Genomic DNA, 23366 nt, shown 5'->3' with positions numbered 1-23366 from the left:
GAGCTTAAGATTTCGATTCCTAACAAAAGTAGTATATTTCCTTGAAGCTTCACCATAATCCACTTACGACAATGATACAAAAGCTGTATATAACGTGACAATATAAACAAATTAATAAACGTAGATATAAACACCGTAATACTTATAATTAATTTGATAATCAATGATTTTGCGGTGGTAAAATTCAACCCTAACATAAAACTACAAGAAGATATAATCGCCTGTTACTAATAAACCATTAGTAATAATAATATTACTCAAAAATTATAAGGCAACATGGTCATACATACACGGATATACCATTTATTTGGTACGCCTTTTCTTTGCATAGCCATAATATCTAGGTCGAAATGTAGATTTTTGCGGCGATAATATGTTTCACCCTATGAGTCTCGGATTTGCCAAACAAATGAATTTTCAAGCGAAGTGACCGGATTCCCGACGGATGAACATTGACAAAGGCAGGGTCAAGTCCAGATGCAGACGCAAAACGACAAATATGGCAATCATATTCCCAGAGAGAGTTAGGGTAATAACAATAAAAGACGAAGTCAGGGATAGCTATCTTTAGGATACTCTTAGGCAGTCTCTCTGAGTCATGTAGATGTTATTATATGCGGCGGGCACTGATGCCTCATTAAACAGATACCCGTACCACTAGTGAACAAATCGAAGTCAAGCTCCCTCCCCCTTCTACACGCTATCTAAACGTATATTCGTTTTTTATAAAAGCCACGAATCACAACAAATAATATCCATGCTATTTCTATTTGAAAAAAAAAAGATTTCTCCTACTGTAAAGCAATCGATTAGTGACGAGCTAGTGTTACGAGTATTATTTTAGGTTTTTTTTTTATTAGTTTCCCCTAATAACGATTAGTTGGGCTGCTTCCAGGTTGAAAGGTAAAACTGCAATTCATCATTTAATCCAATGTATCACTAATATGTCCAGAGTTCTAACATGTGCTTTCATAGCACATCCCTCTACCTTCGGCCTTTTCTACCGTGGGTTACACTTCGGATATGTTCATATATATAGTGCTGTAATTCTACTAGGTAATCTTTAGTAAAAGATAATTATTAAATATCCAGTAAAACATGCTAACAAATATTATAAAGTACATATAAGCTTCTTTCAATGGATTTTTAGACGGCAGATTAAAATTTGCATAAACACAAAATATAACTAGTACACCCGGTATTGCATCTGTTTTTTTATTCTTTGCCCTTGTCGGCGACATAGTTGCCTGTTATTAGCAGGCCGCATATTATTATCTGACAAGTTATAGAAACGTTAGACACGAAGAGGGGAAATGGAAAGCGAAAAACCCTGCAGGAATCCATATTAATAATTTATAAGAGAAAGCGTATTATTCTTATATATCATAGCGAAGAATACGAAAGACAGGTATTGTCAAGCTCCTATGATAGGTTACATATTTAAACAACGTATCAGATTTGATAGATTTACCGGTAGTTAGAATAAGATTAGTATTTGCAGAGTGATTTGTGCTGACGTATCCATTTATGCTCAACTGGACAGCTGAGAACCACCCAAAACTCTGATCCCAAATATCCTGTAGATCTGAATGTCAATCAGTTCTACAAAATATGTTGGGATAAAAATTAGGAGAGTAACTGGTTAAACCATAACGATAGAGGACGGGATCCTTTTGTTTTCGACAGATAGATCTCGTCGAAATTTGTTTTTTGAGGTCTGTCTATACAGTTCCCGTTTCTTTCTGTCTCCTTTCATTTCTCCTATTGCTAGACATTACATCCCGTACTCGATATCTATAGCTTATCCACGATGCCATTGCGTAGTCACCTTGATTCTTTGGCAGATCAGTCAATAATGTGGCTACATAGTCGACTTTCGATAAGGTTCCCGACTCGTCGGAGGCTTTCCATACTATGTCCTAATAATTGTTGGGATTCTCCCTATCTAGAAATGTGGCGAAGACCAAGAGGTCAATCGTACTCCACCCGACCCGAGCTCTCTGCATAGTTGGTCAGTTCTCATTTTGTCTGCTTTGTCTACGGCTTGGCAAACTGTATTGGCGATTCTCCCCCACGCAAGGGATCTCCGATCGACGCTTGTTCACCCAAAAGAGCCTGCTGTTACGCAGCTCGCACAGTTCCGCTACTGCTACCATATCAGTACTACTGTTGCGCATGGACAGAAAGGCACGATCCGAGGAAGCAGCAACAACAGCCTCAGCTTTAACGATACAGCTTCTGGAGACTGGTTACCCTTATTAGAATGTGTGCTCTCATGGTGTGCAATTGACCGAGAGAAGACAATAACTAAAGATAGATTGGGCGACTTAGGGTGGGAAAGAGCAAAATATATAGAAAACTAGGATGCACTGCTGAGCAGTGGATCGCCCTCTGCCCAATATCCATGCCAGCTTGAATATGAGTGATCCTGTAGTCCTTGCCACGCGTTCAGTTCCGCTTCTTCTCAACTGAAGCATTAGCACTAATACCCGATTAAGTGGGTCCGACGGACAACGATGGAAGAATATTGGATCTAGTTGACCTCGGCGATGGCCATTGAGTGAGTGGAAAGTGCGACTGTCGCTGAAACCTACGCGATGACTAGGCCGGGGTCAAGTCCTCGCTTTGTTTGCATATCAGAAAAGCCCACACTCAGTCGCAGACAGACGAAAAGACAGTTGTCTGCTAGAAGCGAAAATAGGGGATGGTACAAACTGGAGCAGAAGCAGAGAGAAACAGCTTCGAGACGATCCAGGCAAGTCAATTTAATAGGTATCTGCAACATAATACAGTAACATATCCATCGGCCAGGGATGGAGCATACGAAAGTGGCGAAAATTGCTTTCGTTTTTCGCATGTAATGACACGGAAATTAGCGTTTGGTCAGAAAAATACTATGCGACAAATTGCATAGCGGATTTGAAATCAACTAGGAAAAAACGTTGTGACCTTTATCAGTATTACGCGCCACCTGGGGACTACTGAGAAACAGTCGCGATCATAAAGATTGATTTAGAGGAGTTTTTTGTATGTACATGTTTACAGGTATATATAGGTTTATACATATCCGTATACAGGTGACGGGGTATTCTGTATGCATATGGAATGCTGCCTTGTAAATGGGTTAACGTCATTTTTTTTTATTTTAAGGTAGATACGTTTCGACAATGACAAGATATTATTGAAAGGTAATAATCCTAAATGAAACAAGCATTACAAAGGTAGGGTTTTTCTCACCAAAAGATACAGGTCAGCCTTTCCGCTTTTGAGATGGATATATCTTCTCGATCTCGTCATTTTTTTCGACAGTCTGAGAGGAATCTCTACGGAATTCGGAACAAACCACCCCAAACGTCCCTAGGAATAGAGCTTACCATGGAAAAACCTTAATGTAGATACTACTGCTCTAAAGGAAAAGTCAGCCTAAAAATATGATTCAAATGGAGCATAAAAAATTGAGAGTGATTCTGTAATATTTTATACTGTACAATCATAATAGAACGCATAAGCTGAAATCTTGGAACGACTGCATCTTGTCTTATTTAACCGTTGTACTAAGTTCGAGGTGCTTTGTTAGAGAACAGTTTTCATGCCCAGTCGATTTGATATTATTCAGGTCTAGTCCTGAAAATTTTTCTCACCTCTGTACTATTTCAGGTACTTAATATTCTTTTATTAAATGTAAGGCAAGTTACCCACATGCGGACACATTCCCTTGACGCTGCTCTCGGAAAGCTGTTTTCGCTCATCTTGTTGACGTTCGTTGATGTTTTCGAAAAGTTACGAAATTCAATTAGTTATTCCTTTGTCTTAGAGCATTTAATGGTGCCACTACTTTTGCTGTCTGTTTAGCACTGCATTCGGTCGTACACAGCAGTTGTAAGCTTTGCTTTGAGCGTAACGTGACGTGGTAGTCTGTGTTCAAAGTATAGAAGCCCAGTCCTGTTGGGTCTATTCTATAGCCCGGGGTATGTTTGAGCGGCAAATTGTAGCGAAATTTTTTGTAGCTGGGTGCCAGAAAGTCGACGACATCAGGCGGCAAAGTTTATGGCACTTCTGCATGTATTCAAGTTACTGGCGGGTAATGCATGGAATCCTTCTTTGCTGGACCGGAAAATTTCACTAGATCAATTCGGTCGGACCCATTCTAACCAGCCACTACGGGCTAGCCAGCCACTATGGGCTGGTTATGAACGAATGACGCCTCAATGAGCTTGTAATCGTTTCTGGCGACGAAGCACTTTCCCATCGCTGAACTCGCAGTATGTATATCTGTATATAGATATAGAACGAGGGAGAGAGACCCTGTCCAGAGAGGACTGTAAGATTTGCAGTTCAGAGAGTATCCGCGTTTGGCCAAGAGCGGACCTGCTAAATTCAGATCAGGGAAGTAAAAGCTGGACGAGCAAAACTAAAACGAATCACTAAAAAACAGTTTCTTTTGAACCGAGGCATGAAAGTGTTGCGCGTCAGTGGCTAGAACTTCAAAAACGTAATTAGCAAGTTAAATTTACAATGTGAAACTAGAATTGTTTAAACTTCATAGCAAATGGAACGTTTATTTCTTCAAACAACAAATAATTCAATTATAATTGAGTTGGTGGACTCCGGTCTTCTCGAAGTAGAAACTGGTTGAGTTTATTCCAGGAGAAATAAGCACTTTTTAGTTTAGAAAATCAACGCTCAGAAGTCAAGTTTTTATTCCTCGAAGGCCACAGGCAAAACTTTATTGGAAATTGGTGAAAGGTAAAAAAAACCACATAGACACACAGTACGTGAGTAGTACAAATGTTTTAAAAAGCGTTCGCACGGCAATCAAAAGCACGAGGTTTAATTACTTAGTGACAAGGTCAGATCTCATTGCCATATTTCAATTACTGTATTGAGCAAAGGAGTATCTAACGTTAGCTTCAAACCGCTTATTCTCCTCATTTAAGTCCGTATGATTTCGAGGCTTTTTCTGTCCTAAAAGGGGCAACTGGTGAACAAGCATATCCCTCTATCGATTTACTTCACGAAGTCATAGGTGGCTATTCAGAAGTACTGGAGTAAATGTATAAAAGATATAAGAGAGACCCGTATTCAAAATCACCATTCTAGGCCAAGTAGTTCAAAAGTTATCTGATTTTAATCCCCACCGAATTCGTTTGTAACAATTTAACACGCGTCGTAGTGTAAAGGCAGAGACCATGAATCTGTTATGAACTTTTAAGAAGGACTATAAAAAGCAAATCTTTAATTTCATTATTGCATATCTTTTATCGACTAACCCAATATATTTATTGATTTAACCCAGAAACTGCCTTTTTTCGCTGCCATTGGAAAACGCTTGCATATAACCATATGGTTTTTGCTATATAGCTTGCCAAGTTTTAGCTAGGGTTGAAATGCGATTCTCATGTACTCAAGCTTTTACGTAGAATTACCAGTAACTTGTAACGATGCCCCTCATGAGCAAAAAATGCCTAGGGCGCCTAATATTTTTTAGCCTATTTTGTTATTGTTCATAATATTTGCATAAAACGAGCATGTAAAATCTCAATGTTCTACTAGCTATCCTAAGCCGCACATTTCCACATCTTCGCAGTTTTTTAAATGCAAAAACCATTGACGAAGACAAAACGTATTGAGGTAATAACTTCGATGAGTTACGATTCAGCTTCATTTTAGGCGTAAACGAGCGAAACTTTGAATAACCTCGGGCAACGTTTTTTTCTGATTCAGAAATCCATCAGATCTCATAGAAATTTTATTGCTCTCTGAATTAGTTCATGAATGAAATAAAGCTAACTAACTGTAACCTTGCTATTTACATAGTGTTATCCAATAAGCAACAGTGCTTTCAATGATGAATAAAGCATACTCGACCATAGAGCATACGCCATCGTACGCCAAGTGTTTGACTCTTCTGTTCTCAAACAACACTCGCACACACCGAAAAATCTACGGCATGCGAGGCCATACATGCAAAGACCATTATTCAGACAATATCACAGCGCGACTCGGATGTACAATTCTTCATCACTGATGCCGTGTTTCGGGCAAGTACTACTGCTTTGAAAATAACAGGAATGAGGATATAGTGCACTTCGCTTGCCCCTTGTTCTGCTCACTGCTAAACACAAGCGCCACTCGTGTAACCGGCAATAACAAACTTGCGCTTGATGTTTCCTCTTCTAGTAAAGGAGTCTTAAACGATGGATGGTAATGCGCGGAAGGGAGATGGTACAAGTAATTTTGAGGGTAGAAGAAAAAGCCCTCGGGTAGCAGAGATAGCGATGATATCATGGACGCGTAGAAAGAAGTAGATTGGGGATAAAGGGCAGGGTAAAGGCCCGATAAGTAAGAACGTACAGATGAAATTATCAAAAAGTCAAAGGTTGGATTGACAATCTCGTTTACGTATAGAATTAGAGGCTTTATGAGCAAGAATAAAAAATGAAAGGTAATACACAAAGCTTGTTTAACTTCAGTCCGCGGAATCACGGTAACTGGCAAGTTTTGAGCCAAACTGTTCTGATAAATACAGATGCGGAATCACGGTAACTGGCAAGTTTTGAGCCAAACTGTTCTGATAAATACAGATGTTTACGGATAAGTGAGATAGTGTAATTGGTAGATGGCTACATGACGCACGTAGTATATGCCGAAACGGGCTTTATTAGGCAAGCTTAGAAAAAAAAAAAAGGACAAATGCTTTAGTGCTTAAAAATAGAGTACTAGAGACAGGCGAAATGCTAACTGAAGAATAATGTACGTTTAGAATGAACATCATTGTGAACTAGAAGTAATCCACGAAATTACATATTATAATAAGTTCTCTTATATATCACATCTGTGTGAAGCTCCGTATACCAATGCAAACTAAGTCAAAATTAAGGTCGTATCTTTTTGTTTATATACAACGACGTCGGTCGAAGTAAGCACTACATAATTTGATCAATAAGATAGAAGCTATTGATTAAACAAACGTTTATTGATCAGCCGAATTCAGTGAAGACAAATACGTGCTTTATATTTAATCGAAGATACTCGATATGCGACGAACTTCGTTATTTCCATATTATTTAGTTCGACGTGCTTTCTTGTCTTTTATAACCTTATCTCAATTTTGCTGTTGATGAGCTATTCGCTAAAGCCACAGTGCAAGGGTTACTTGAAGTGAGGAAGCTTGCCGTCGTAGTAGTTGTATTCACAGACAAAGTCGTTTCAGATATAAGTGGGCCAAGGCATTTATTGACTGTAATCACACTGTAAATCTGAACTGACTTTGACGTTCCACAGAGTGCACAAGGTCCTACGAATATTAACGACAAGGTGACTCTACCAACTGTATCTGTCCTAACCAAGCGGGACTCCGTCGATGCACGACATTGTCTAGGGCTGATCTTCAGAATGCTACTTCTCAGTTAGCAACAGATGTCGAAACGTAAGGCATATGTAAAGGCAATAGACGCCCGCGTAACTCCAACTATGCGTCCATGAAGCTATATACATTATGAACCGTTTGAGTAGTTGGCAAAACACTCGCTGCATTGTATAAGTAAACGTAACTCTGTAAACATTCGATCATTACGTCCCGTGTTGGGTCTGTAAACACTCAATACCAATCATCTTCCCATGGAGATTCTACAGTTCCACGGACGAGATAATACGAAGGAAAACAGAGTCGATTCATTCATGGATGTGTTGAGGCATTCGAAAGAGTAGCACACTAATTATACCCAGCAAGTTTTTAAAAAAGAGTATATTTATATATTGTATTTCTATCTGCGTCTGCCCCATGAAAAAACCTGAAGTTTTTTTTCATCTGCTTCCCTTAGTTGAAAACTAACACTGTCTTCTTACCGCTAGCGCAAAGGAGTTTACGGTGTTGCTTCAAACGATGTGAAACGAAAAGGCAATATTCGAACTAATATTCGAACTCAGGGCAGGCCGCCATACACATCTGCATACGTATGTGCGCGGCAGAACAAAGATAGAATCGGTAAATGGCCTGAAGGGTGGCCGTGGTTTATGATGGCTAAGTTCCGTTCCTACTCAGGGTTCCTCGAAGGCGCGAGTAAGACTCACTTCTGATGAACAGAAGCAAATGGTGTTCAGCGCTGTCAGCGATTACGGGGTTTGTCCTCTTCCTTCGTTAGTAGTGGCCGCTTTATTCATCTGCTCCTCCTGCTTAGACTATTTTTTCATTATCACGTTGTGGGTGTCGGGCAGCCTGTTGCCGTAGTCAATGGATTCAGCAACAAACGTTCCGTTTCATTTAGATTTACTGGGGTCATTAGAAAGCCGAAACCGTACCAAAGCAACGATAGACAGTAGACCCAGATGCAGAAGTCCGGAACAAAAAAGACGAATTTAAAGAGGAAAATATCAAAGGATGAGGATTATTGACGGTACACCACGTGTGCAGGACAAAAGGGCCTGCAGTAGCAGTAGGATTAGGAATGGTAGTAGAAGTGACATTCGCAATAAACGTCTTTTAAGCAGACGGTGGAGAAAACCAGCCATCTACAGAACCTTGGAAAACCCAAGCTTAATTAGATGTTTCCTTGCCCTAATCATTGTGGCGGTAGCTCTTTTCTTTCTCGGCCCCTACACCTATGAAGTGTTTATTCAGGAAGTACGGGCCCCCTAATGACGTTGTACAATACAGGGATAAATATGCTAACACTCAGTATAGCAGCAGTATAGTAACAACAAGCCTCAAGGTTTCAAGCCGCTCAAGCGTAGGGCGAAGTATCTGTCTCTTTCTTGACAGCATTCCTTTTGAGTAACTGAATAGCTTTTACAAGCAGTAAGCCATTTCCAATTTCTGCTTGCCTAGAGGGAAACGGGAGGGCAATCCACTTTGTCGTCCTTCTTTCTGCTAATGGAATCGGTAGACGATCTTGGCTTTCGGGAACCAATTGTACTGCTAAACAGAATAGACTTTCCAGGCTACCGAGTGATTTGGAAAACAAAATCCCTTCCTCTTAGATTTTGATTAGTAAACGATCAATCTTCGGGCTCTGATTTACATTTAAGATAAGTCTGTCTTACATCATCGTGCTGCCGCTCTCCATTTTTGTATTTAATGGTCAACCAACGTTGCAAATTGATCGCACACGTTCTTTGTCATCTTTTATCTATATGTTAAACTTTGTCGTCATCATTAACAAGCTTTTGTCTACAGAAACTTAATTGGATGGGAGATACGCGCATCCGTCGCTGAATTGAGCAGTGTCATTGATATTTAGGCTCAAAAAACGCAAACAATCGCGTATTGGGCAAAATTTCAAATAAAAGACACATGATCTAAACGGTAGTACAACTCATGCACCGTTGCCGGTGTTAACCTTTCAGGGTTTTCAATCCGCGATTGACTCTTAGTTTTCATTCTCTATGTTATTAATCACGCTGGATCTATATGATTACACGTGCATGGAAGATATGATTACACGTACGGGCTCCTGCCATAGCTTGGTCTTCTTCAAGAGTTCGACGAAGACCAGGCTCACATTGTAAAGTTCTAGTCGCTAAGTAAAGTATTATATATCATGTTTGTTTCCATCGGTCTGTCGCAATAGTGAGATATGGACACGTGGTACCTGTGCCTTTTCTGTGGACGAAGCGACGTGTAAGATGTGTCGCAATAGTCACGCCTGCGGCTAAGCCCTGACTTGTTCGTGGGATGTGATTCCATTTTGGACTCTAAGTACTATAACATAAATAATGGTAGCTAAAGGCATAATTTGATTCCGATATACGATAACTCCGTTATCCTATGCTTTAAGCCTGACATAGTGTTGAGTACGTGCCAACCTCCACAGAATGCTTCAGAGTGAGCATTTCAAATAGCTTTCGTCATGGTTATAGTTCTCCATTGTGAAATAATGCGTTATTAAAAGATGATCAAGTTTGATCGAAGAAATATTTGAGTTTCAGTGCCACTGCTAAAAACCTCTTCCATTTAGTCCAGACGAAAAACATTACCTAAAACGATGCTTTTTATGGCTGTTCAGTCAATTATCGACTTAACAGGCCCTATCAGACCGGAAATTTTCGTGTTCACCTCATAGTTAAGAAATTGCAGTTGTAAACAAGCCATTTTGTACCATCGATATTACAACATAACGCTAACGGGTTGGAAGACCGTTAGCGTTATGTTGCACACATACGATAGGACTGTCTAGATGACGCTACTTCTGAGGAATCTTTAGGCATTGTTGTCTCTTGACAATCAAAAGCTTCGAAGTCTAACCGATTTCAGCTTTGAGTTTCATACGGCAACGTTGAGTCACGTATTCGATAGGACCGATTTCATACTGACAGAAGAGCTCGATTGGCCGTTTCTCATAGTTGCTGCCGCTGCTTTTACTGCCGCAGTGAAATTTCATTTAAGAATCCTTCTTTGTCCCGTGTGTTGTGCCGCTTGCTGAAAAATTCTTGATCGCATTATGACGTTATTTGTCATCACCAACAGGACAGGACATAGCCTAGGTCGAAACCCTAGAGAACAACTTAAAGTGTTTTCAAATGTAATTATATTAACGTTTCGATGGAGTAGAATATAGATCGAATGCGTCCCCAAGTATTAATTATACCTACATTAATTAAAATAATCAGGTGTCTGCCTGATTCAATACAATTGTTTGTACTATATAATTCTAATGGGTAGAAAAGCATCGAGCGTTCGGACTCTATTCCAACTCCATTTGCTTAAATTATTCAAATCCCAGCTGTCGTTCTTGAAGTTATTCTCACAGGATACGTTGAACGTATTCTACCGTTTTGGTTAGCTTTCAAAGTCAGTCGTACGATGCGATGTCGACTCTGCTCTCGTTTTCTTCCTGTATTTCCCCGACCGTCTCAAAGCGTATTCCTTTCAGGTGCTTCTTGAGCTTTGACAAAAGGAAACTCACAGAGAGCTGAATACGGTGAATATTAAGATTATAGCGAGCCCAGCAGCGAACCGTTCTGTAAAAAGCCGATAAAAGTATCGACTAACCAGCGCATTATCGTGGCGAAGAATATACGGCTTGCTCTCCCAATGTTCAGACCTGTTTTTTCTTTTGGCGAACAGCGTAAGGCAACATAGTTAAGACTTCTTTGTGATACGCTTTAGTGACGGTAAAACTGCTCGAAATGTGTTGACGTTGTACGTTTTCTTTGTAGACAAAAACCGCCGAGAAGAACTTTAGCTAAAAACCTAGGGCCTGTTTTTTTTTTCGTTCTCGGCTCAACTTAGAAGCTGTCCTCGATTGTGCTTTCCTCTCCATGTTATTCCCGTTCTCCATGTTAAACCCGTAATAACTCGCTACTACAAATCCGACTTATCTTCGAGTACTTTCAGGTTCTCGTGAACCGATTGTCGAGTAGTTTGCATTTGCATAAAATTTGGCTGCCTTTGACACAGTTTCTGTTGTGAGTCTCATCTGCTCCGAATTATTTCTTACACCAGTTTAACATGTGTCAACGCAAGATATTTAACTCTCTGACTCTGAACTCTGTCTGATTCGACGACCCTCCAATATGAGCCGCTTTGTTTTTGCTATGCGTTATCCTTTCTACATTGCTCAGGACGAAAGTTATCTCTCCAAAATTGTTGACACCAGTTGTAGAATCGACATTTACTCCCTGCCTGGTTTGTAAAAGTCTTCTGTGACATGAGCACCACTTTTGAGCATTTTTTTTTTATGACTGAACCCGATCGAATGCTCTGAAATTTGTGTAGCAGTCGCACGTGACAGAAGACAGCCGTGTAAGTGTGTGTGGCACGAAGAGCTTGGTGTCGGGCTGGATTTCAACTGACAAAACCCAATACAATCGTATACGTGAAACACTATCGAGCTTACAGTGTAGTAAGTTTATTTTTTAGTTTTATTAGTTATTGTTTATTAGTGGTTTTATTAGTTTGTTACCTCAATACAGCTAGGTCGTAGTTACGATCTAATGTCACTCTCTAATTTCAATCTGTTTCGCTTCGCACAAGCGCTGTTTGTGAAAGGTATTTGCCGACTTGTGTTTGTTATACTATTAAACTGAATTCATTACTTTATAAAATGAGCGAAATGTAAAAATACGATAGAATACCAAAATAAAAATATATCTTGGACAGTCGAGCTTACAACACGCAATGGGTATAATGAGATGAAGTGAAGGGAAAATTGGATTACAGTTAGGAACTATACTTACACACTGAGCAGTATATTTTTTATTTAAAAATTCTTTTTTTTTTTTTTTTTTTTTTACTGGAAGTTTACGGTTGTTTCTTTCTTAGTTTTGTGGTTCCATTCAGCAGATATAACCAGTCATTAACAAAATTAGTTGTTAGGCTTAACAGTTATTTCTTAAGCTCAATGCTTCACCTGGCCTAAGTAAGGAGACTCCGACAAATCGGAAACAATGAAGCGACAGCTGAAATAAAAAAAAAAAGGTGCTAATTAAGTGTGTCCTTACGTCCGTCGAATGCCGGAAAGGAACGAGAGAAGCATCCCAAACAATTAGGAGAAAAACTTAATGAAGAAAATTTAAAAACTTAACTTTAATGAACGAAGATAGTTTTTTGATGCTTTCGCTGTCATCTCATCGAGCAGTCTTTACACCCAACGAGGTGTAAACATGAGCTAATTTTTGCAGCAGAGCAACGATTCTCTGATCAACGTGTGTTATTCATCTCCTTTTGCCGTTAACGGGCTTATCAGACAGCAAGAGAGATTCGGCAATGGTCTCTGTAACAGGAGTTCATTATAGTTTCTCCCAAATTATGGAGAACACAGGTTTTGTTAACCATTGAGAGCTTTCTACGTAAGCACAAAGCTGAGCTACGCCCATTTTAAAATTAAGGGTATTAAAAAAAAAGGCTTTATTAGCACGAAGTTATACCAAATAGAAAAACCTACAGGTACTGCGGTTATATAAATAAATAGCTTTAACAGCTTTTTAGTTTATTTACTGCATGTTCGAGCATCTTTTATTCGTGGATTGCTTTATGAGCTCACGTAGCGTAATCTAGTTCCGCCGTAATAATCCTTCAGAGGTGTGCCGTTATAGCAAAATCAGGCGTTTCTTTTCTACTGACATTACTGCTTTTTTTATTTCAGTAAAAGGCTCTAAACATTGGCCTAATTAGGGTTTCAAGCTAGTTTAGCGCTTAAACATGTAGTTGTATTCACTTTGACCCGAATCTGATTGACAGTGAACAATTTACCCTTATAGGGATATTTTGCTTCCGCAATCGACGTTCTTTTCGAGTCTCCTTAGTGGTATTTTATTGTATCGTTATTAATAACATTTTATTTTTTGGTGGATTTGGTGGCTAAAATACTTTGTGTTCAAAATGAGGTCTGGAAAATAATTTTCGCATATGCTTAAAGTTCAGTGCAAAGCAAAACGTATGCAATTTTTTTTACACGTGAATCATTATATATATATATATATATATAACAAACATTGGAAGAGATTTTGATCCAATTGGAGCGATCTGAAGTTATTTCCTAACTGAAATGCAAATGTATACGTTACAAAGATGGCATCTGGTTGACTAACTCGGAAAGATCCCCTTTGACTGTGAAACTACTTCAGATCAGAGATGGTCTGACTGATGCGTGTCATTTTTATGAACATGGCTTTCTCCATAGCCTAAAATAGACAACAATGGCTTTGCATCTATTCACGTTTTTTGAGCGAAAAAGGTAGGGTACAGAAACCTACACCCTACGAACTTGTACATACAGTTTCAGATCACAATTACTATCTCCTTGGCTGTTGTCACTGCGATCGTTCGATGCCGAACACGTTTCTTCAGGATAACTTCTAGAAAGGATTAAATCAACACACCTTCTCCATTTGAAAACTCTGGTATAAATATCGTTACAAGTGTTCGTATGTTAAGAAAACACCGGGGGAAATTCCGTAGGCAGTGCATCTTAGTTACGGGTCACGCAGACAAATGATTCACAATTCTCTTCCTGGACAAAAAATATAGGGAATAGTATAAGTAGCCACAGTCAAATTTCCCATGCGACAGGTGAATTTTGCTGCGGCTGAGAAAAGCAACACGGTACATCCATGCATCATAATTTCGATCTTCAATTGAATATGATCTACTTCGTCGCAATGCATTTCAGATTATATATTATATACTAAATTTGAAGAACTACGCCCACTAGCCGTATACGTATATTCCAGCACCGAGGTGCATCTATCGAATTATCGTAGCAGTAACGATGACATGTGCTAGTTATCACATATAGTAACGAATTTTTAAAAGGCTTATCGTTCTTACTCAACGTTGAAATACGTACGTTTTCAAACGTATCAAAAGTCTTATTAAAGTTGTATCGTTTTTTTTTTTTTTTTAACCTTTCCGAGATTTCGAGCACGAACGACGGGTGTTGCATGAACAACTTGTGCCCGAGCTACAGAAGCACTGCGCCAGCCTCGGGATCGATTTCGCACTAATGGACGTACAACATTTCACCGATGACTCGTGGCTCAATCCACGCGTCGAAACGGACGTTCACCTGAGGGAAATCGACGAATGTCACAGCGGATCTCTCGGATGCTTTCTCATTGTGCGTACACAATAGCTAGTTTCATTTGGATAGTTGTAAAAAATAGTTGATATTCTATAGAAATGCACAGTAATCCTTCCAGTAAAAAATCTCCCATTTGGCTTCTATGTATCTTGAAAGCTATCGGCCGTTTGCTGTCAGCGTACATACTTACGTATGTATTTAAACAAATTGCTACATTGCTCTTAGTTTTAGAGTGAAGCTTTGTCAGCCTTCTTACGTTTTTATGATTTATTTACAAAGAGCGTTTTACGAAACGCTGACATTTAACACGAATCTCTAAGTTTTCCATTGAGCATTATGTGCAAAGGTGCCGATTTAAACAGTAACAGCAATATCTGTCCAACATCGATAGGGTTCTCTATCAAATCCCTGCTTTTAAGCACGCCCTTAGATTTTTCTTGTCAGTAGAACATTTCAGCCAAATAGAGGATTCGCTTGCTTTTAGAGTAACGGGTTCCGCTGTACGCACTCCAAGTGACCACATCAGTCGCGGTTAGCTTTATTCTCTTTTATAGACACTACAGTTGTGGGCTGTAGCCTTCCTTTTTTCTGTTGCGGTTTAATCAAATTTTTTGTGGCAATGGGTGACGCCACATGCCAGCGGCATCCTCGCCGCCTCCAGCTTCCCCGTCCGCCCGTTACCTCCTGGGGCTGTCCTTCTATTCCTGGAGTTTTTCCTTGCAAACGCAGGCAGGGGTTGGTACAGGCAGCAGCAGCAGCAGCAGCAGCAGCGGGCCCGCGAATAGGATGAAAAGAGATGTTATGCTTGCACTTCCGCAACACAACACGTACCGATCGTTGCTGGCTACTGGCCTTCTTGCCAGTACTTCTGCTGGCTTCTTCACTTTATTTTGGTGTTTCTTGCTGCTACTGCCGCCATCACTGCGACAGACTTCACTTATCTGATGCGGCGGCTTTAGCGGCGACGGCAGCAGCCGTTGCTGGCAACGATGAACGGAGCAGCAGTAGCAACAAGCTGCAGTTCCCTCAACGGGAGCTGTCGGCAATGTGGAATAGGGATATGGCGCCAACGCGTCGGCTCTTTTCATCATCACTAGATATACTCTTCCGCCTTGCCGTTGTCATGCGTCCGCTTCCCCCTGCCGCGAGCCCGCACACACACACACACCCCACGTTTCCGTGTGGCTAGGTTTATCGGCCTCTTCTACCCTTCCATCCCACAAATTCTGCCGTGTGGAGCTTCATTCGCTTCACGTCCCTCTTCAACCAAAAAGTTATCATGGATGAGGCCGCAGCTGTTACAACCAGTACTGCAACCGCCTGCGTATGCCTGTCGTTGAAGCCAGAGTGCGTGTATAACTTTGAGCTGCCGACCTCTGCCATGTTACCCTTTGCTCTAGCTCGAAGTTTGAGGGGAGACCCATGGTGCCAAGGAGTCAACACCGACCCGGGTGGTGCATGTAGTTCTTCTGTGGGCGGTTAACTAAGCTGGCGGGACGATTTTTCCGTGAAGGACTTTTCATGTGAAGACATTTAAGGCGAGCTATCTCCTCGCCTCGTGTAGTAACGCCGAACGCTATAGTAATTATAGCATAATTTTCGCCTATCTAACATCTATTCAACAGCAGTGATAAGTCGGCGCGTTTTGTCTACGTTCGCTTTCCTAGATGTCAAGGGAAGATACGAAGTGCTAGGAACGCTTGATTACGTGTGATGTTACTCCATATGGAAAATCTATTCTCTAAGGAAAATGAAAAGTCGTATCACTTACAATATGAACCATTTTCTCTGGAAGACAAGCAGACTTACAGACGTAAATAAGTAGATTGATTTGTTCTTGCTCGTTTTACTTGAAATGTACTAGTTGTAATTCTGATAAAAAGAAAACGTCGTTCTATAAATAATAATGTATGTATTACTTTGAAACGAAGACATGAGTATATTTGTCGGATTTATTTAAAATTTCAACAGTGAAAGTTGGAAGGCTTGAAACGTCTGGAGATCTGCTTTTGGCTTTAATGCATGACTAGAGTCGGGAGTTTGAGTCGTACAATATTCACTGTTAACGAAATTCGAAAGATAAGTAGACATCTACATAGAACGAATTGAGCAGCTCTTTATCGCAGCACTAGTTGCAGAGACCTCCAAATATGGCTCTATATAAATACCAAACAAATGTGGTAAAAAGCCGCGTAGATATACATTCTTCCGCCTTCAGGGTACGCGATACTTACTCGGGTAACTTGTAAAGGTTCTCACAATTCCGTCGAATCCGAACGCCGCTAATTTTAAAGCTATTGTGTTTCTTACTGTAGAACGCTTCGAAGATCTTTGACTTTCTTGAAGTGAGCATCTATTTGTTTTATGCGCAGTGCCTCGTTGGGAACAAGAGTCGACCTTTGGTCTTGCCGCCTACAATACCGGTCGCAGATTTTTCAAACATTCTCATGTGCTGCCAGGACGCTGGACTAGACACATCTGCCCTGGAAATTTGGTACACCCTTGATGAAAACGCAATTCCTCCCGTGTACTGTCTCGAACCACCAAACCGGTAAGACGTCTCGTCTCTACTTTGTAGTGTTGCTAATGGATTTCAACCTAGTTCCATTTATGTTCATCTTGCACAAAGGACTCGTGTACACATGAATACACGTATGATTATTTATGATGATTCGTCTTTGGCGAGGCGGAGAACGCATGTTCCACGACACATTTAATGAACCAGTCTACTTTATCCTTAGAGCTTGAAGTATGAATGTTGCACCAAGACGTCATTAGACGTGTGACACTATTTGCAGACAGACTGAAAAAATCTCGAAAATAACACAAATGGCTCTGAAATGACAGCGACTCGTAGAGAACGATTTTTCCTAGACCCAGCCCCATCTAAGAAATTTATAGCGAAATGCCTGTAAAGCTCGTGTATAAGAATTATCTTGTGAACATGTGGTTGACGATTAATGCTAAACAGTGGCAAGCCTATTAATTGACAAAGTCCAGATGTAACTTCCGTGGCGAACTGCCGGTCCTACTAGTTACTTTTAGCTGGAACTATATATATAAAAGAACCCAGCCTGTTTTCACCTGTTGACAATGCCTGCCCGTAAAAGAGCAACATTGTTTATAAGGCCTAGCTTTTAGCACGACGAAATTTTGTCTTTATCATGAGCTCTGTGCGCTGTCATTCACAACGTACACTGTTTCAGAAGTTCAAATGTGGACCAGGATCAGGCGGAGGAAGACAGCGTAGCTAAAGTACTGGAGTATGGGGTTCGTACGGCGCTTGAGGATGGTTTTCTGTCCAGAGATAACGCAAAGAAACTGCAACGCACATGTAAGGCTTTAGGGCTTTTTGCTTCTAACTTTTCTAACAGGGCAGATACTCTGCCTTTAGTTAACCGTGAAAAGATAAATGTTCATACGTCTTTCGATAAACATAAAACGTATTCTTCTCCGCCACTGTCAATCTGTTAGTTGCATAATAGCCTTAAGACTGCAGACAGCATGCTACTGACACAAAAGTTCTATTAATTTTCCATTTCTTATGTACGTTTTCCAGCAACTATCAATCCAGAATCGAAAATTGCTACTGAATTCTGATATGTCTGGATACATATTAGCGTACTATAGAAAAAAAAGTTTGACCCTTATGTTCGGTATTCCTACTAAACATTCGGAATTGTCACGCTTTTATGTACATGATCTACCACCCATTATCCCCGTACACTTGTGTGTTATACATTATGTTTAGAGTTTAATAAGTATCAGTGCTGAGGCTATTAATTCACCAACTGTGTGCCGTTTTATAGCCACTTATAATTCACCGTCTGTTGGACGGCGCACAAGTACTATTCTTAATAATGCGTCCTGGTAGAGAGAGCATCAAATTAAAGGTACTAATCCGTTTAATTGATTTTTCGCAGGCGTCCAGAGTCATCTTAGCCACGCACTCAAATTGTCTAAGAGCGCTTTCCAAAGATTGTTGTGCGTGGTTCGTCAAATTGAGGGTGAGTCTGTGCTTCTGTTGTCTTTCTGCTTTCTGGTGCTTCTTTTCGGAGCAGAAGCAGCAGCAATAGTGATAGCAGTCATGCTTAGTCGTTTCCTGTATTCAGCAGCGGAACTGTTTCGTCCGCTTTCGTTTCAGCTACTCTCGTTCTTCTATCCTTATTCCATCCACCCGCCTCCTTTGTGTTCCTGGTTTCTTCCCCTCATTGTTATATTCCATCGTGTGGCTCTTCCTATACTCTAACAGTTTCCTCTGAAATCCTCAATTTGCCTGGAAGGAGACACGCTCGACGTTTGTTAGTTTCGAGTGGTAATAGTAGCTGGGTCAGACTGACTAATCGATTCGAGTCGACTAGAGGGTGCCTCTCGTAAAGGCGGGCGGGTGCTGAAGTGACATTCGACTCCTACAGCCTAGTGCTGAGAATCCAGCGAGTGAGGCGCTGGACACGCGCAACTCTGCTACCGAGAACCTCACGAATAACTACGTAGGAACTGTGGCGGAGAAAGAAAGTGGAGCCGCTATTCGTCCTAAGCTGTACACATATTGGCCGTAGAAATAAGTGCACTGAATTGTCGGAGGCAACAACGGAAATGACAATGGCTGTAGTGGCAGTCGCCTGGCGCGACTGATTAGTTTAAGTTTAGCAGATGCGGTTGGTTCGTTTCTGTTGAACTAAAATCGCTTTAAAAGTCGCGCCTGCTAAATGTCGCTAGCAACAGAAAGCTTCTCTGAGACCGCCTGCCTCTTAGCTTCTTCTTTTAGTCTTCCACGCTGCTTGCGTCGGTTTCCTTTCGACTCTTTTTCGTCGACGTTCTTTCGCTCAAGTGAAATGCACTCACTTAATGAAAAACTCTCTCTCTCTCTCTCTCTCACTTGTTTCTCGCTTTTCGATCAAGGCCGCTCTAAAAGCACCGACACATCGCACGACTCAACGCCTTCACCAACGGTCTGCCACTTTGTTCCCTTCGTTTTTTCGACAGGGACGATGCCACTACTGTTGCAGTAGAACATGCGACTTCACCACCCCTTTCCATGCCTTTGTACCTTGGTAGCTAGAACTTGTAGTCGCCGCTTGTGCTAGCGCCCTTCCGCCCTCAGCGGTGTCCTCTAACGCTTTCCCTTCGCCAACAGCGGTCCCTTTTTGCTGCGTGTCCCTTAGTTTCTAGTGGCGCCTTAGTCTTTTGCAGTCAGTTTAGTTTCTGTTCTAGTCTCTTTCTTGTTTTGTCTCCATGTTCATGGGGTACTCTCGGGATTCTTGAAGCTTTCCTTTCCAACATTACAAATTTTACGATTACCATCAGTGTCCTAACAGTAATACTCTTCTTTTTTGTACCTTGTCCCCTTGTGTTGCTACTTGGTGCTCGTTTTTCTTGTGTCGTTTCACTTCTATAGGCGTCAACACACGCGATTCTGCCGCAGGACGCTTCTACGATGTAGACGAGGCGGACGCTGGAGCTTCTGGGAACGCTGATCTCATCTCGGACATCATCTTAGGCATCGAAAAAAAGAACTGCTTTTTCTACAAGTAAGTCTCCGTAGCGACTTCCCCTTTGTGAAATTTTTTCTACTTTCCACATTTTGGGTAGCATGTTTTAACAGCAACCATAAAAAGGGAAAAAGATGCGCCCCTTTTTGGACACAATGAGTTCCAACACAATTCCGGCACCTGCAGCGGTTTCGTAAGAGTCGCTATTACTACTACAATGGTCATTCGTTCCAACCATACGTACATATATATGCATGCAATATATAGAGGTACGGCGAACATATGATGGAGAGTTCATCTAAAATACACGGACACACATCTTCATTACGCACAAACAGAGAAGGAAAAAAACAACCATTGTGACAAACATTCGAACATGTAAAAAACGTCCCTATTTAGATTTATTGACGCACGTAGTAAGCAAGTTTAATCATCCCACTCATTGGTTATGAGGAAACTATGAGAGACAATGAATCAGCAGCAATTGGGAGAGTACGTTAAGTACGTTTTTCATTGTGAACTGTTTGTAAATGAAAAAGGTACTGCACAGTGTAATATTGAAATATAATTAGAGCGGAGAAATCGTCAACCAGTATGATAGGTGCAATGGATTATGGTAACGGTTGACTGTATGGCGCCATATTTGCGTTTCGAAGTACAAAAGAATAGGACGAACAGTAGGACAGATTTTCCTCCGGTGAACGATAAAAATGAATATTACTAGCGATTATAACTTAAACATAAGAGCGGGAGAAGCGGTAAACCCTGTGCCTGCGTGATTGGTGTACTTAAAAGCGTTAGCACACTATCAATCGGAAGCGTCAATATATATATATACTGATGCTTAATATAGCTCTTTTACAAGCGAACGTATGAATAAATATAATAATCAGCTCAGTCAAACTAAGTATACGAGAAAAGAGTTAAATAAAATACAGAAATTATTTTAAAAAAAAAAACAGACCGCGCCCACTTTGTGAGATTTAAGATTAAGATTTCACTGCAGTGAATTTTTCCCTATTACAGTTTCGTCTATTGTGTGGGCCTTTACGACGGTGCCGAGTCTGAAAGGAAAAAGTTAGCAATTGCGAGAGCCAAAAGGCTCATGCCGATTCAGTACACGTACGAACTTTAAGGCAGATAGATAACTTTTTTGACTCGGTGCTGAGATGCCCGCAGTTGATATTCTGTGAACCAATTATAGAGGTACGATCGAAAATATGAACACTTAACTCTTGCGCTTGCAGCTTCCATGAGCCCTTGTTTCCTAGAAGGTTCTCTATATGGGGTGCACCAGTAACTCGCATTAAAAGACCCATATAAATTCTCTAGCTTCTCTTTCTGCAGGTAATCGCACGCTGAGAGACGTATATAATAGCGTTCCAATATTTGTATCATATGCACGCGAAATCATTGAAGCGGCATAAAGATAAAGCAGGTGATTAAGTTTAGACATAAACAGACTTCGTTTCGTGATGGGAGCCAGTCGTCTGATGAAATGCCACACGGCTCTAAACTCAAAACGTAGAGGTGATTAAGCTCACATCGGGCAGGAATTTGAATTTATCATTATTAACAAAATTAATTTTTCTAGAAACAAAAATCTGGTGTGTAATCGAATGCGATATCAGAGAATCGAGTAAGGTTCGGTTGATCCTTTCAAAGGTGTTCCACCAGACAGTGTGGTCGATTCATAACAACGAGTTGGTATTCTCCCAACGCTAGATAAGATGGATGTTTAACAATGAAAAACTCATCCAACTTGCATCGGGAGATACAGTCCAATGAACAATCGTTCTGTAAATGGCCACTTGGTTTCATCTTGATTCACCGCATGCAAAATCCCACTTTCTATTGCATGCTGTGCCACCAGCCAGCAGTTCTGTGGAAGGGCAATGTTCGTGTCATGGTCAACCTTCTGCGGGGGTGGCTCGTTGCTTCCGCACGTTTGCACGTTATCCCCCATTCTGTGTACGACTGAAACGAACCCTCTTGTCAATGTAAAAACGACAATGACGGCGGTTGTTCCTCTAGCGACCAGCTAACGAAGTGACAATACTTACATTCGTCTTTCCACAATGGAGAAAGGTCGCGTGTGAAACGTATGGACGTTTAAACTTTTACTTTCCATCTGGTCGCCTCGGAACTGATAAATTTTCGTCGAGTTTTTGGCTAAAGTGGCCCAGCAGTAGCAATATGCCCGTCTATTCAGTTTTCCTTATTTTATGGTAACGGCTCACGCGACTGTGAACGTTAGCGGTATGGATGTATAGGCTTATTTAAACCCTTCTATTTTGTTAGATGCACAAGTTCTTCTGGCAAATATGAAAACCTGTCGTGAAGTCGGCAGTCAAAATCAACCAGACCTCGTATATACCTTTTCATATCAACAAGGCCTTTATGAAATCAATTAAAATTATAGTGGTTCGCAATATATCGTGCTCTGGAACATCAAAACACTTAGACGGCAGAGAGTGACGAATCTACATTTCTTGCTTTGGCCGTTTATCACGAGTGCGTTCGATCACTGATAGGTGTCTTTGAACGGTCGACGTTTTTTGGTCAACTAGCTAAAGCAGATGACGAGAATGCCGTCTGTAGGATGTTCGCAAACCCATTGTCGGCGATAGTTAAGATCCCTAAATAAGAATGGCGCCAAACCCAAGGAAGAAACCAGACAATGACTTGTCTGCTGGCTGACAGATTGGAATCGAGTCTCCATACAAAAAAAGAACTATGGCGATAGATGGGATACTCGACGCAAGAAGAGTACCGGTTGTCCGTTTCGGTTTCGATAGGTTGGCAGTCATAGAGGTGCATACTAGTCAAAGTTACGAAATTTTCTGGCCTAGCGATTCGTATGGATATGTTCGGTTTTATGTTGTCGTCTGCTTTTTCTGTTACGATTAATATTATATATACGACTGCTACTATTGTATGTAGAATACTTATGTTCAAATAGGTCTCCGTTTATTCGGGTTCAGCTATGATGTTATGCGACGTCTTCGTCTATATCCGATGCATGGTTTGCGACAAGATAAAAACAGGAAAAAGGTCCTCTATATTGTACCACAGGGTATTATGAAATTAGGTGCTCACTTGACTAGATATTCTTTAGATGTACTTGTCATTTTAGCATGAAGATCTTAGATCGCCATGTATCATATTGACGCTTTAACCTTTAAAGAGGGTAAAAACGATAATAACAGTCATTACTATTGCTGCTTCTATTTTGAGAGACCCGCCACAAATAAATCCACTACAGACTACCCTATAATACCGATATTTCAAATAGCAGGCACGACTTCTTACCCATACATATCATGGAGTACATGTGTTTCATAGACATTGC

General features: G+C 40.8%; 1 protein-coding gene across 17 annotated transcripts in view; it reads left to right on the top strand.

The window, feature by feature from the left end:
- LOC111243631 (protein qui-1-like) overlaps positions 1–23366 on the top strand; it is a 233249-nt gene that overhangs the window by 124823 nt on the left and 85060 nt on the right. For 15 of the 17 annotated variants that reach the window (XM_086977569.1, XM_086977526.1, XM_086977574.1 and 12 more), the window contains 5 exons: positions 14356–14558; positions 16895–17073; positions 17729–17856; positions 18446–18529; positions 19921–20053. In XM_086977569.1, coding sequence (XP_086833695.1) covers positions 14356–14558; positions 16895–17073; positions 17729–17856; positions 18446–18529; positions 19921–20053 — 727 coding nt within the window. Of the gene's footprint in view, positions 1–14355; positions 14559–16894; positions 17074–17728; positions 17857–18445; positions 18530–19920; positions 20054–23366 lie in introns of those variants that run through there. The other 2 variants (XM_086977584.1, XM_022789544.2) reach the window with 2 other exon arrangements.

The sequence above is a fragment of the Varroa destructor genome, unplaced genomic scaffold (assembly GCF_002443255.2).
Source record: "Varroa destructor unplaced genomic scaffold, Vdes_3.0 BEIS01000001.1, whole genome shotgun sequence".
Lineage (NCBI taxonomy): Eukaryota > Metazoa > Arthropoda > Arachnida > Mesostigmata > Varroidae > Varroa > Varroa destructor.
This window is presented reverse-complemented; position numbering and strand designations above follow the sequence as displayed.